At 36.4% G+C, this 14,320-nt stretch overlaps 1 protein-coding gene and 1 long non-coding RNA gene across 5 annotated transcripts; one reads left to right on the forward strand and one right to left on the reverse strand.

Annotated features, from left to right (window-relative positions):
• Window positions 1-2,846: 2,846 nt before the first annotated feature.
• LOC124441548 lies at window positions 2,847-3,909 on the forward strand. Its single transcript, XR_006946993.1, has 2 exons — window positions 2,847-2,906; window positions 3,610-3,909. It is a non-coding gene; the product is annotated as an uncharacterized LOC124441548 (long non-coding RNA).
• A 356-nt stretch (window positions 3,910-4,265) lies between these two features.
• LOC124441484 (rac GTPase-activating protein 1-like) lies at window positions 4,266-14,304 on the reverse strand. 4 transcript variants are annotated; one of them, XM_046991980.1, is made up of 24 exons: window positions 13,782-14,304; window positions 13,497-13,597; window positions 12,551-12,591; window positions 12,291-12,351; window positions 11,508-11,641; window positions 10,319-10,388; window positions 10,164-10,199; window positions 10,024-10,059; window positions 8,775-8,949; window positions 8,456-8,495; window positions 8,316-8,349; window positions 7,741-7,791; window positions 7,626-7,671; window positions 7,536-7,550; window positions 7,456-7,484; window positions 7,292-7,348; window positions 7,129-7,193; window positions 6,623-6,686; window positions 6,327-6,438; window positions 5,866-5,965; window positions 5,664-5,796; window positions 5,277-5,418; window positions 5,042-5,147; window positions 4,266-4,686 (listed from the first exon to the last, which is right to left on the reverse strand). In XM_046991980.1, the coding sequence occupies exons 1-24, from the start codon at window positions 13,858-13,860 to the stop codon at window positions 4,617-4,619; spliced, it is 1,797 nt and encodes a 598-aa protein (XP_046847936.1). In that variant the 5' UTR covers window positions 13,861-14,304; the 3' UTR covers window positions 4,266-4,616. The 4 variants fall into 4 exon arrangements, with proteins under 4 accessions (XP_046847936.1, XP_046847931.1, XP_046847949.1 ...); XM_046991975.1 differs by having other exon boundaries at window positions 7,456-7,550; XM_046991993.1 differs by lacking the exons at window positions 8,316-8,349; window positions 8,456-8,495; window positions 8,775-8,949.
• Window positions 14,305-14,320: the final 16 nt, after the last annotated feature.

Genomic DNA, 14,320 nt, shown 5'->3' on the forward strand with positions numbered 1-14,320 from the left:
AACTGGACTTACGTTTAATAGCTAAGGACTTTGTTCTGAAAAACAAACGTAGGGTTAGATTTTTTGGGAAATTTTAATGAGATCGCTTTACTTAATAAAATTGTTCATGTAGTCATCTTAGTTCAATTCGTTAGCACGCACGCCGAGCAGTAGAGAATACGCATAGCATTCTAAGAATGTCTACCAATATTTTGCAGACTTTGAAACTTAATCATGATTCATGAAACAATGCATATCTGTAATATATCAAAACAGTAAGCTGCAAACTCACATGCCCTTTTCGGTCAGTGCCCCCACTTTTAAGATACTTCCGCGGCCCCTTAGTTCAATTTGTTAGCACGCACGCCGAGCAGTAGAGAATACGCATAGCATTCTAAGAATGTCTACCAATATTTTGCAGACTTTGAAACTTAATCATGAAACAATGCATATCTGTAATATACTAAAACAGTAAGCTGCAAACTCACATGCCCTTTTCGGTCAGTGCCCCCAATGCATATCTGTAATATACTAAAACAGTAAGCTGCAAACTCACATGCCCTTTTCGGTCAGTGCCCCCACTTTTAAGATACTTCCGCGGCCCCTGAGCATCGCTGTGCCAAAATGGTAAAAGGTCTATTCGACGAATGGCTTTGTAATAAAGTCAAAAATTTACAGTTTCTATCTGCGTTCTGTTTTGAGTGATATATTGTATTCTCAACAAGTATTTTATAGCTGCTGGAACAAATCTGTACCGGATCACCTTTGTAAAATACTGCACAGAGAACAAAATTATGCAGACATACTTTCTTCGACGTCTCACAAGAGAATAGATACCATGGTTAGAAATTATATTAATATATTGGTTTCGTGTGACCAATATCTTCTATACCCTATTTGAAGAAGACCCTTTATATCTGCTTCACTAACATTGGGTGGAAGACGAGACAACACTTCAGCACTATATAATGACCGGAAAGATATTGTTTGATGAAAAATAAACAAATTAAAAGTTTTAAACTCTATTCTTACCCATTTCTTCGTTGATTGTCGAATGATTGAGCTTTCGAGGCAGACAGGCTATCTTATTCTCATTTTCTTGATTAAGATTACTAGATAATTGATCAAATGGCGGTGATTCAGATTCAGGCAACAATGGAGTACTTGTGTTGGTTGTTCCAATTTTCAACTTGTTCTCCTTTAGATCGATGTAACACTAAAGCAAAAGCATTGGGTAGTTCACTACAATAAAATGAGGTAGATAATTCAATTGATTGTATTAATACCCTTATAATTGATGACGATGATTTAACATGTTCAAGCCAAGTAGCATGTCCATAGATTGTGACTCTAACACAGAAAATGATGAAACAAGGAAGACATCTTCAATCTGAATCTGTGTTATATGAATACGACCAATAATCTTTTGAGTACCAACTCCTTTAGCAAGACCTGCCCAGCGTTGATCAACAAGTCTCATGATATTGCACTTCTCAGCACATTCTGCACTCATTAATGCCGCTTGAGCACGAGAATCAATCGATGCGTTTTCGATTAAACGAATCTGTATAATTCTGAATCCGCGTACTAACACCAACACCAAGTATAGAACGAAGGCTCACACGCACAGTCACACAAAGACTAATTTACTGGAAATTTAATTCTAATGTATAATGAAAAGTACGACAACAGAAATAATTATTAAATTCATTCACTTTTCGTCGTGATAAACTGGCCTGATGTGATCAGACATTAGCAAAAAAACAACAAAAAACACAGGAATTATCAAAACCTCCAAATTTAAAACCAATAAATGTCATGTTGCCATCAATGTTCTTGAAACAGCTTTCATTCTAGCCCTCAAGCATTCTTTCTGCTCGATAAGGTTTGCTTCTAAGTCAAGAGCCTGCTTCAAAATTTCGTCCAATCTAGCTGCACAGCATGATTCAAACGCCTCACTTTCACTATAAGAGAAAAATTTTGCCGATAAACACATGTATAGTTACATCATAACTAATACTTGCTGCTATGTAGTAACGTGTAACCAGCCGGTAAATTTGGTCGTGCTGTGTAAATATTTCGGCGTCCACTGACTTCAATCAATGTAGAAACAATAGAACTCTGGGGAAATAAATAATGTTAATGATCTGAGTTTACATAGCACGACACACTTGCAGCCTGGATACGCCACCGCCTGCTGTGTGATAGTTGTATTGCATACCCAAATACCGGTGCCCATTTCATTAAGGACATTTTGGAGTCGCAACCAAGTTCTGAAATAAAACAAAACAAGATAAGACTCGCGTGACATAAATATGAAGACCATTTCATAATTTACCGTTGTCACTAAACGTGGCTGGGCAACTGGAGCCTTTCAGGCCGAAATCATAGAAAAACCACGAGCGAATTATCTCGGGGCACCTCCCAAGAATTTTCTAGCAACCCCAGAAAATTTTGAAAATGCTTCACGGGCATTAATCCGCTCCTGTATGTAAGTAATAATCGAAGATAGCCACTGTTACCATGTATATGATGCGTATCAATTGGAAAAGGCAGGCCGATGTTTTGCTTGTGCTATACAAATATTTTTGTGTTTAGCCACTTAACAACGAATAAAAAATTTATTTTCTAAATAAAGAAAATAATTATTGCTGAATACTTAGCCTAGCAGGAGTGAAAATTCGAAGAAACAGTGTATATATGGATTCAAAATTTGCTATATATTTCGGATAGAAAATGACGATATCGATATTCGTTCACTTGCATATAGCGAAGATGGCTTAAGCATGCCCAAGTATGTCTACTTTTTGTTAATTGAATAGATGATGTACAACTGAGTGAAATGACTATCTCTTTTTCATAAATTTGGTACGCTGGTGGTCTTGCAAATCACATCGTTTGAATGTTGAAAGGATTAGTTTGTATAGGTATCATAACTTCTCTGCTCATTTACGTTTTCTCACGCATTGGCAAGAAAACTTTATGAAAAATTTATTTTCATACTTCTCAATATCTCATCCATTTTAGATGCGTCTTGTCCATCAGACATGGAAGCATTTTCTTCACTGCCATTTTGTTCTAAAATGTGATCTGCAAAGAAAATTAGAGGAAAATGATTTTTGAAACAACCCCTATTATATTTAATATATAATACAGCTACAATCTTTAAACATGGTGGCATTTATTCCACATCTATTCACTTCCCCCTTAACTAAGAAAATACATTCATTTAAAGCTTTCATGTAAACCTAGCTCAAGCAAACTTTAGCAAAGTTAGAAAAGATTTTAGATATTTCAAAGTGTTAGTTTTATGTTTGCCTTGTTCAATAACAACTTTGACTTTTTTCCCATAAATAGTACAATAGATTTTCAGTTGTTGCTGTTCAGAGATAACAGCTAAAGCTAGCAATACATCCACTTCTAAGTAAACGGTGCTAGAAACTGGGTTGCACAAGCAAATTTTACCTTGTCTATAAACTTGGCACGTAAAATCATCATTTGAATTTCTTCCGGAGTGTACAGCTGAATCTTCTACCTAAGATAAAAATTGTTTGAAAATAACTTCTATTTTAATGCCTATATATCTCATGGTGTACAAACCACTAATGAGTTCTTTCTTTTTTTCGATAGGTCGTTCTTTGAGTTTTGCGTTTCAACAGCGGCACCGTTCACGGACTCTATTTTTTCTGCCATTATCATGCTGTCGATACTCATGCTGAAGAGTCAAGATACGTTGTCTAAACGCCAAACGTTTTCGCTTTGATAGCATTGAAATAAAATTTTCACATGTATGGTAATGTTTAGTCGAGTTGATTTGACGTACCTTATCTCTTCGTATAATGCAGAAGCATCAATTCGTAAAAGTTAAAGATGAAATGCATTCACTATCGCTATAAAAATCAAATCAAAGCATACAATTTTTCAAAAAGACAACATGTTTACAGTTTTTACTGGTTTGAATTAAATTTACTTCGTCTTTCCCGCCAAAACTGCGCAGCCACGTTTGGGGGTCTGGACACTGGAGCACAGTATTTTATGATAAGTATTTATCACTGGTACTTTAAAGTACACTTCTGTGGGCATTTCACATACAACCACGTCAACAATATCTGTTTACAGTTCCCCCATTAACAACACAGATTTTTGACAGACCGCTTTCTGCACATTATACAGTAACAGTCATACGGTGTTAACATGTAAAACTCGCTCCCTACGAATAAGGACAAATAATTTACACACAAGTGATGTACGTACGTAGATGTAAAATTTAAGACATTGCAAGAAAATTAAAGAAAAATGTCCCACGACAAATAATTTATATATTAATTAGTACATCTTCTACGATTGATCGATATACAAAATTGTAGACCTATTGTACTAACTTAAACTACAAGAATACAAACACGGGACATTATAAAGCTTTAAATGGAGAAAAAAGTTTGCATTATCGTAATGATAGTCACTCTTCGTGCAATAATCAGATAAATCAACTCTAGCTATGAATGATTAAAGCTACTCTACAACACAGAAGTCAAGTAAATTGTTCCCGTTGGTTCGAAATTTAATCTGTCACCACTCATAAGAATACAGCAAAAAGGTTTTTCTCGTTAAAATATCCACCATGTCCTCAAAATTGCTTATTTCAGCATGGGCGAATCAAAGAAATGATGCGGTCTTTTATTTGGACGTTTGCTTTTGCTTCCAAATCTATGAAACAAAATGTAGACGTAATGGTTTTCGTACATATAAATAAAAACATTTGCCAAATGGTTTACCGGGAGAATTAATCATAGTCCATCAGGAGCAATAATTGGGGGTGAGGGTGCAGAGGGGAACAAGACACTAGTGCTCATGCCTTGATGAAGTGTACCACCTATATGCACCTACATACTCTGGTATGTACCTACATGTCTTAGTGCGTACGTGTCTACATAACTCAATAATTACCTACACATTGTACCTTGACCTGTATCTACATGTATATCTTGGTGCATGTACCTAGATAACTCGTAATGTACGTACGCATACCCATACCTACACATCTTGGTATGAGTCTACCTACCTTGGAGTGAGTGGAGTCCGTCCCAGGAGGCTACCTTTCTTCTTTACTGATTTGCCACCAGGCGTGTCCCCACTTCTTGCTGGGCCAAGCATACTGGCTCCAGGTGCTAAAAGTAATGTACACGTGTGATTAGCATTGACAAGTCGTCGGATTTTTTGTGTTATCCCGCAGAAGTTTATTCGCGTCCATTATTGAAGTCCAAGAACAAAAATACATTTCAAGCTCTCAACATTACCAGTCAAGCCCTGCGGAGTTTTTGGAGTTCCGTCAGCGTTATGAGTATTGGGATTGAATGGAGGTGATCGAATGTTCTCCTCGTTTACACTTAGAAATTGCTTCCAATAATCAACTGGCATTTCCAACAGTTTCTCTACAATCTGCAGATAAAAATATGATATGAACTGTTAACTGTGATGCAATTGTGCCAAGCGCGTCATTACAACTGAAGTATGAAATTTCGTTTAATTTAACAATACACGAATGACCTTCTCAAGGCATAATACGAAATTCATTAGTCAACAATGACCAAAGTTACTTCAAACAACACGCAAAATCATTCCGCATTCTTGTACAGCGTTTGTACACCCAAATATTTGTTCAATAGCTTGGGAGCATAATATACCTTCGGCTGGATTTTGGCCTCGGTCAACATCTGTACGGGCTCAGGATGAGGACAGCTGTAGCCAACAAGAGTTGGTGCAAACACTTTAGCAATGTTTGTCACAGGCATCTTACATTCACGACTCTGAGCTATCCTGTGTACAAAAAAGTATATGTATAAGTCCATGAAAAAAATCGTAAGAATGACGTAGCTGGCTACTTACTTCTGCAAATGCACCATGAGATAAGCCAAGGTATCCCTGTTCGCAGCGGGCAGTTCGCTGACAGCTTGAAATAATAGTGCATCGTCTTCGTCCGGTTTTTCTGAAGTCATCAAAGAGATCAGCGATAACATTAGTATTGCAAGAAAGATGGCTCCGACAACAGGGATTAATCATGCATGATTTTAGGGGGAAGAGGAAGAGAAATGCTTTAGTTTGGAGTTTGGAGAACATATCAATCGATCTAGACTTTTTTAGGTGTCTGGCAGTTACTCATAGACATTTCATGATTCAGGTGAAGAAACAAACTATGGTATATCGGCATAGAATCTCTCTAGTGTTTTCTCCTCTATACTATGTATCCCTGAGTAAAAAACTATTTGCACAATGACTTAAGTTCCTCACGTAGAACATTTTGGTACAGTTACAAGTAGAAAATTTAGACAACAATGCACCAAACTTACCAACAGCTTCCAAAAACCGTTTATGCAACGCGTATGTCAGAATCGGCTCGGATAGCTGTTTGAGGAAAGATTTCAAGGTTCCACAGATGACATTTTCATCAGTTTCCTTCGTCTTAATAACACAATAGAGAAAGACACTTCATTTGACGGCATTAAACAACAAAACTGCATTTATTCAAATGAAAAAGTAATATACAACTGGTAGACACAATGAATGACAAACAAGGAACAGAGGAAGGACAGTATATCGTAGCACACCGTACTAAACTTGAAAAAAGTAAGGTAACTCAGTTTACCAGATCGGGAGAGCCTTTCCCTTTCAAAAATTCCGCCATCAATTCACGAACACGTGCCTCAGACCTGAAACGAAAGAAGTCTAAAGTCATATTGCTGAATGCCACAGATTCCAAGGATACTTAAAAGCATTCATATATGACATTTTGAATGAACTTATGTAGGATAGTTGGCAAAGACAATGTTCACGTGTTTTTGTGACTATACAAATATTTTAATACTTCTTTTATCAAAGAAACGTGAAATTATCCGAGTCAGCTTGAAATACAATGAGACTCCCATGTGATAATAATAGGTTACTTCGTGGTTGGTTCGTTTGTACGATTTTTATCACGCACTCGTTGAGAAGGATTGAAAACAAACTCGTTCGCCTGCAGATGCTCTGAAATTTTAGGCATGTATGATTTCTTTTTCACCGTATCGTTGCGCATAAGTTACAATACTCGTTTGATACGTATTAAACAAACGCGCGCAATGCATGATGGTTGACTCTCACTCTTTCACTTACCCAGGAACTCTGTACAGTCCAAGTTGGTTCAATCCTCGCCGTTCAATCTCTTCTACACAACGAAGCTAAGATACGTAACAGAAATGAGCCACGAGACGAGTCAAAAATTTCATTACATGATATAGTGCAGTTTACAAACGAGGTCCCACAGTAACAACCTTACCACTAACGCAGGAATCCTCGGGCTTACTGTGGGAGCATAGAACTCGATATTCTCTTCCTGGAAGGACAAAAAAGTTCTCGTATAGGCTTATGGCTGTAACATCGACTCTTATTGACTGCAATATTAAATTTGATATGAAAAAAATTGTTCGTCACAATACTTACAACTGGTTTTTTGGTTGAATTAGGTGTGCGCTTAACAGGAATGCAAGGAAGTGGAACGAGATTCTTACACTCCGTGTGGCAGATCACACGACAGTCTGAACATTAAATATAATTACTACATGAAATATAGCCATGATTTAACAACGAAAATAGTAGTTTTATTCAGTTACCTCGACACTTCAAGGCCAATTTCGCAAATCGAATAAGTTTGCCGCACTGCAAAATCAAAGTTAAATAACATAATTTGAAATTTTCAAAAATTCGACAAAAATCAGCGATACTTACGGCTTTGCATGATTCTGGTTTCAAAACAGTTTTTGAAACGAAGTCGTGGCTCTAGAAAAGAAATAAGAGATAGATAAAAAAACAAACACCATAATAATCGACGCATCTGGAGTTGCAAACGTCGTAAAACAAACATATTTACGTATAGGGGTAGGAGTTTGTGCATCATTTAGCTCAAATAATGTGTGGATCGAGCAAATATACTCTTTTTCCATAATACACTTTTTCCATGGTATATGCACGTTCTTTTTAATTCGAATGAAGATGACTAGATCTCAACGTGAACAAATGCATTGCTTAGGTGGAAACTCTATAGAAGTTTCAATTTTGACTGAAAGATGGTTTAATTCAAATTAATCGATACGACGACATCCGTACGTGATCCACATCAAAAAGTACTTAAACACGGATCAGACCTCAGCCTTCTCAAATAAGAAACATCACGTAAAACACTGCATTTGAAGTTCAGTAGAAAACAGCTTGCGCTTCTTCCATTTTGGACGTTGCCGCATCATCTCCCGAAAATGCCATCAAAAAGGTGACGTCATATTCACGTTGATTCTCATATACTTTACCTTAGGTTTCTTTCCATTGGACTGCGAGTTACTCCTGTAAAAGTTTAAAAAATTTTTACACTTTCATTTGACAAATGAAACAAAATGGCGAGAACAACTTAAGAAATACGAAAAACAATTTTCATTGACCGCATACTGACCATATTGGTGAAGCAGACCGGGTATTAGGCGTCCTTTGATCTGTGAATAAAAAACAAAAGTCGCATAACAGCGCGGAAACATCAAATGCATTGATGAGCGACACTAGTCCCACAAAACCACCAAATGTTAGGGCCAGTTTTTACAGAGCAAACCTCTTTGTGACGTCACAATTACACAGTCTAGGGATAGAGGTGGCTGCTGCGCATGCCAAACAGATTCAACAGCATATTTTTATTCAAGGTTATACATGTAGTTTATCGCTAGCACCAACATTTAATGCGATACATAGAGCAACTTATTGAACCACTACGTACGTACCCGTGTTAGTCCGTTGGGATAGACGAGCCACCTGCTGATGCTGGGGTTTACTCCCAGAAGGTGGTAATTCAGCTTGATTTTCCAAGGGTTTCAAATACACGGCACTCGTAGCTTTTGACAAATTCAAAACAGGAGACCCGTTAACCTCGCTTCCAGGTATCTTCGCTTCTACCGTCTATAGACAAATAAAAACACCATCAAAATCTTATTCGTTACGAGCCAGAGAAGTATAGTTTCAAATAATTTCAATCCATCAACGACTCTAGATATGGACTTAACCATAGAGATTATAAATAATACTAGGGGGTAGGGGGGGCATTGATGGCTAACTTAGACGACGCGTGAATTGGGGGGCAAATCCTGCTTCGAGTTTTGGATCCTTTTTTAATACACTTTAGTAAGTTTTTTGCTCTTTTGTACGATCACCAAGAAAATTTGTCATTTTAAAGTGTTAGTAATTCTTTTTAGAGAGCTGTTATTATGATTACGTATATGTTGTTTATAATCTCCGTATACTTTGTGTTTTAATTACACTATACGCCATGAAAACTTATGTTATTATTTTCTGTTTTTACAACCCACATATTCATATAGTTTAACCGTCTTTGACATTTTCCGGTATGGATGACAAATATATGTTTTTTGAAGTCTGTTAGCAGTTGAATTAAAGACGAAAAAGGACTTATTATCAAGCAATCACTCGCTTAATTATAATTACTGAATGAGTATAAAAGCAACACAAACAAGTTTTGGCAAATACGAGAAGCTTAAATCATCTAAATTTACGAAAAAAAGGAAAGCATTGTTCAACAATTAGATTGTAATAGTATTTACTATTGTATTTACGCATAATATATACAAAACCTCAAAAAATCACAGTCGGCCACTGTAGCTTAACATCCGGGAATGAATTTTGCCCACCAAAAACCGCGCACCATATTTTGAAGTATATATTATATTACGATGCCACCTCTAGTCTTATTTATTATCTCTATGGACTTAACGACAACGTCAACTCATCCTAGAACTACAAAATTCAGTTTGGCCGAATTCAAAAACTGAATCATGAAATTTAGTTGAAGACTTTGACCTCATGTAGATTTTCTCCACCGGAAATTACGCAAAGTTGAATCAAATCAGAAGGGATATTGTTCAAATTTTCAATCACGGAAGCATTCCACACAAGATCGATTACAAGCCGTATTTCATGTATACAACATAATATTCCACACAAATTTCATTGACTTACCGAGTAGCTCTTCCTTAGTCTCTTCGGAGGCGTGTGCTGAAAAGGAATTACATGCAAAGGAATAAATCGGCAACTTCTTACTTTAAGTTTTACATTTTTGCTCGAGCAAAAAAAGACCTGATCATTCATGATTTACGTACCTCTTCAACTTCACCGAATTTATTCACGGTGTTCGTCTACGGAAAGAATGCAAAGAGAAAAGTTTTATTTCGTATAAAAGGTATACGTGTGTGGTACCAATGTGATTTGTACGTATGTATCAAACATTTTATAAGCTTGTTAAAACAGAACCCACCAGATCGTCTTCAGTGTAATCGTCATCAGAAAAGGATGCCGATAATTGGGACACGTCTGGTTCGTGAGCCCTACAAATCACAAAGCTTAGAAGTTGAAAACTACTAACTCAAATGCAGTGTACAGTTCAGATGAGAGATTGAACGATGCGAGAAAATCTTCAGGTTACGTATCTTCAAAGGACAAGTCTCCCTATCTTTTATATTTAACGGCTACACCACCCACCAAAACAGGAGCATTTCATTTATAAAAATCAACCAATTGTACGTAGTTCATGTGAACTTTTGCCATCATTGTCAACGGCTGTCCGTGACAATATCAAATACACGTTTCTTCCGCATAATTCACCGTGCCCCCTCCCGAATTTCGGGCAACTCATAAAATTCCTGGTATATAGAATAGCTGGATATTTTAATATATATTTGCAAAGGGAACGCTCAGTTTGCAAATTACAAGCCTATATTTCACTTAAAAAATAGACGAAAAGTATGTAAGTTGACAATAAGAGAACCCCACTTGGAAGTAGCTATGTGGCCAACGCATAATCTAGTTCCCTCCTCCTCAAGTTAACTGGCCACTTAGCTCAACTAACAATCGTCTTTTCTTAGCAAAATGCACGCACGTCGGTTCCCACAATCACAACTTCACACGCTGCTTTTACAAATTTGAATTTCTACGTATGTAGCAATGTGTGGTTAAGCTCGTGTTTTGATCACTCGCAAAAAAATTGACAAAGAACAGGCTTATTTGCCTGATGAACATTACGAGGTAACCTTACATCAGATGATGTTATTTTTTGTCGAACTTTCACATGGACGTCAAACAAGGAGAAATTCTCAATCTCCGGCATTCTGTTATACATATTGTCCCGGGCTTTCTCCCTTGGTCGGAGTAATCGACAGGAAAGTGCCAGAAACTGAATTATTGCGCATAAATTATGATCTGAATGTTTAAACAAGATTGCAGGTGTAGATAGCTTTATCTCAAACATTTGAACTCCTTAGTCCAGGCCTGAAAAGTTTTAATGAGAAACTTCTACGTTCTTCCTAAAGCTTCTGAATACGTTTTAATGACAATAGTTTTAATGAGCAACTTCTTCCTATTAGCATTCGACTGAAAACCATACCCATCCTGCCCCTTTCGTGATATCTAATAGACTCCATAAAATAATCTTGTTAATGCAAACTCACCTTTTTACAGGACTATTGACGATAACTTGCTGGCAATGACTGATCTGCGTGAGAAGCTTCACTTCCTTTTCTTTCAACCTGTTCCTTGCGTCCTCATCATTGAGCAGTTCTTTAATGAGTGCTACCTGACTTTCCTGTGACCATAAACATGATTCTTTAGTATTAGAACCATCGGATGTGTGACCATATATGGAATTTTTTTAGCAAATTTGGTCAGATGAGCACTCCCCTGTTTCGAACTTTGCAGCTATATGAAGCAGGTGGAAGAGTCTAAGCTCATCAGATCAAATCTCGTAAAAAAAACTTCACATATATGGCTACACTGCCGCCAGGTTTGCACTGCACACAGCCATTTATATAGGATTGAGACATGTACAGAAGCATTTTGGGCCAAGTTACACAATTTATTTTGCAATCAAATTATTAATTAAATAAAATTTAATCCAATTGATCACAGACCACGTGTACATTCACACAAGTACAATTACACAAGTACATTCACAATTCAATAAAATTTAATCCTAATTAGATCATACAGATTTTAAATGAAGTGACGATGCACACAAGTGATTCAAATTTTCACACAAGATTGGAAAACTAGTGCTCTGAGATTAGCTTAGCCAGTAAACATACAGATTTCATAAATATGAAGTGACAAAGATGCCGACAGACGAGGGGTGATTCAAATTTTCACAAAAGATCCATAAAAAGCAACACTGCAGTTCAAATTATATAAATACCGTAATTCAAAATTTGAAAGAAATCAAAATTCTTTGTGCTCACCAAATGCTGTTGTGCATTCTCTGCTTTTTGTCTCTTGTTTCTCTCACTCAACTGCTCATTTCTGCAGGAAGAAAAGAAATGTTGTCAAGACTAAATAGTATTTTTCAGTCGTTCAACACATATACAGTTGGATCATGACAATCCAGCCTTTCATTTGCAAAACTACTCCGTAAGAAACCTTCACAAAACTACAACAATCAGCTGATTATGACAACAAATCACCCACCCAACCTGACTAGCATAATAATTGTAAGATCTACCTTGCATGGGTTAGCTTCGCATTCAGTGCTTCAGTGTCAGCCTGCAAAACATGGAAAAGAAGGTGATAAATTATCTCACCCTATGGTATTAAAGAAATCAGAAAGTTTATGCAAACACATAACAAAACGTCATTTGAGTAGCCATTCGTTCAAAAATAATTAGAAGGCTAGAATAATTATTCTTATTACTTCAGACTATGTACATCATTTTCTGACAGCGTGAAATCAATTACTAACTGAAACTAATCTTTTAGTTAATGTCATGACAGAAAATCTGGGTGCAGTATATTTTTGTACAATTGCAGAACTTTAACTTCAAAATGAAAACAAAAACAGGAAAAAGTATGATATTGCCAGCACAAAAGAAGTAATCGTACACATTGATTTAATGAAGCCTAATCTTTATCATAAGTAACCCAACTAATTGTTTATTTTGGGCAAATATATGATATATGACTTGCACTAAAGGCAAGGAACAGAATACATAAGCAGCTGTTAGAGTTAATGGCAGATGCAGTATTAGGTAAAATACAACAGATTAATTGGTAAATTTTTTTCTTTTGAAAGTCAAAATTCATGGCATGGCATTAGAAAGTGGCATCAGAAGGAGAAACAGTCATTTAGAGTAGCTATTGTAAGACCATCACAAAATTCATTTAGTGCAAGCCTCCACAGCAGTATAAATATACTGGGTTATTTTGATAAACTTAGATAATTTTACTAAAGCCTAGACTGACCTTAATGCGGATAGTTTCAAATTAAAACATCAATAAGATTATCTACATCCTTTTAAACGTTTCAAATGCAACCTTCCTTCGTGTTACACATTGGAAAGCATGTAGACAACGTCAAAATTTCTAATTAGAGCAAAATTTTTACAGCAAGAATGGTGTTAAACTGTAGATCATTAAGTCGTACTCTAAAGTTCTCTTATCTGAGAAATGACCTTTAATTTGGCGTTTTCTTTTCGCAATTTGGCTATTTCGTCTTGATCCAAACACCACTGTTGGCGGCAGTTTTCTTGATACGTAGCGAATGCTATAAACTCTATAAAACAGTTGTCGTTATTCAACAGTCAAAAATGATAATTTTTTTCTCTCAAACCAAATAAAATTATCTCAAAATCTTGCAGTCGTTTCAAATGCTTTTGTTTCTTGGGAAATCTAAGACATTTACTGGATTTCAACGACAACACTGCACGAAACGAAGAAATCAACTTTAAAGATGATACCTTTCTCGATGCCGGAAGATAACACTTCAGACTTGCGGACCATATCGTCAAATAAATGTAATAATGGTACATTCGCCATCTCGTCCCCCTTACGAGGATCTTTTATGTGAGGGAACGGAAAATAAAACAAATTTGTTTCGTTAAAGTTTGTCTCGTTTGTATATTGTCTGGTCGTTGTTGAAAATCCCTCCACATTCTCTTTTGAATCTACTTCAACCAATCAGAAGCCTGCAAAAATGAACGAATCCGCTGCCATGGTATTTTGTGAAAGAAGGCACAAGCGCACAGTGAACTTTTCTATAATATTCATTTCACTGGTCAAAGGTCACAATTTGACGCAGACGTAAATGGACGCAAACGTAACCTTTTCGACAAAGAAAAAACTTCTTATTCTTTTTCATATAGTCAGTCAATATTCATGTGTAAAAGGAATGGCAGCTTGATGTTTATATTCATGCGTATTCAACTATTTCAATGTTGCGCAAACTTAAACATTACAACATTTGAGAATTGTTTCACAAACAATGCAAGAGAAATTA

This window comes from Xenia sp. Carnegie-2017, unplaced genomic scaffold, assembly GCF_021976095.1.
Source record: "Xenia sp. Carnegie-2017 unplaced genomic scaffold, XeniaSp_v1 HiC_scaffold_1, whole genome shotgun sequence".
Taxonomy (NCBI): Eukaryota; Metazoa; Cnidaria; class Anthozoa; order Malacalcyonacea; family Xeniidae; genus Xenia; species Xenia sp. Carnegie-2017.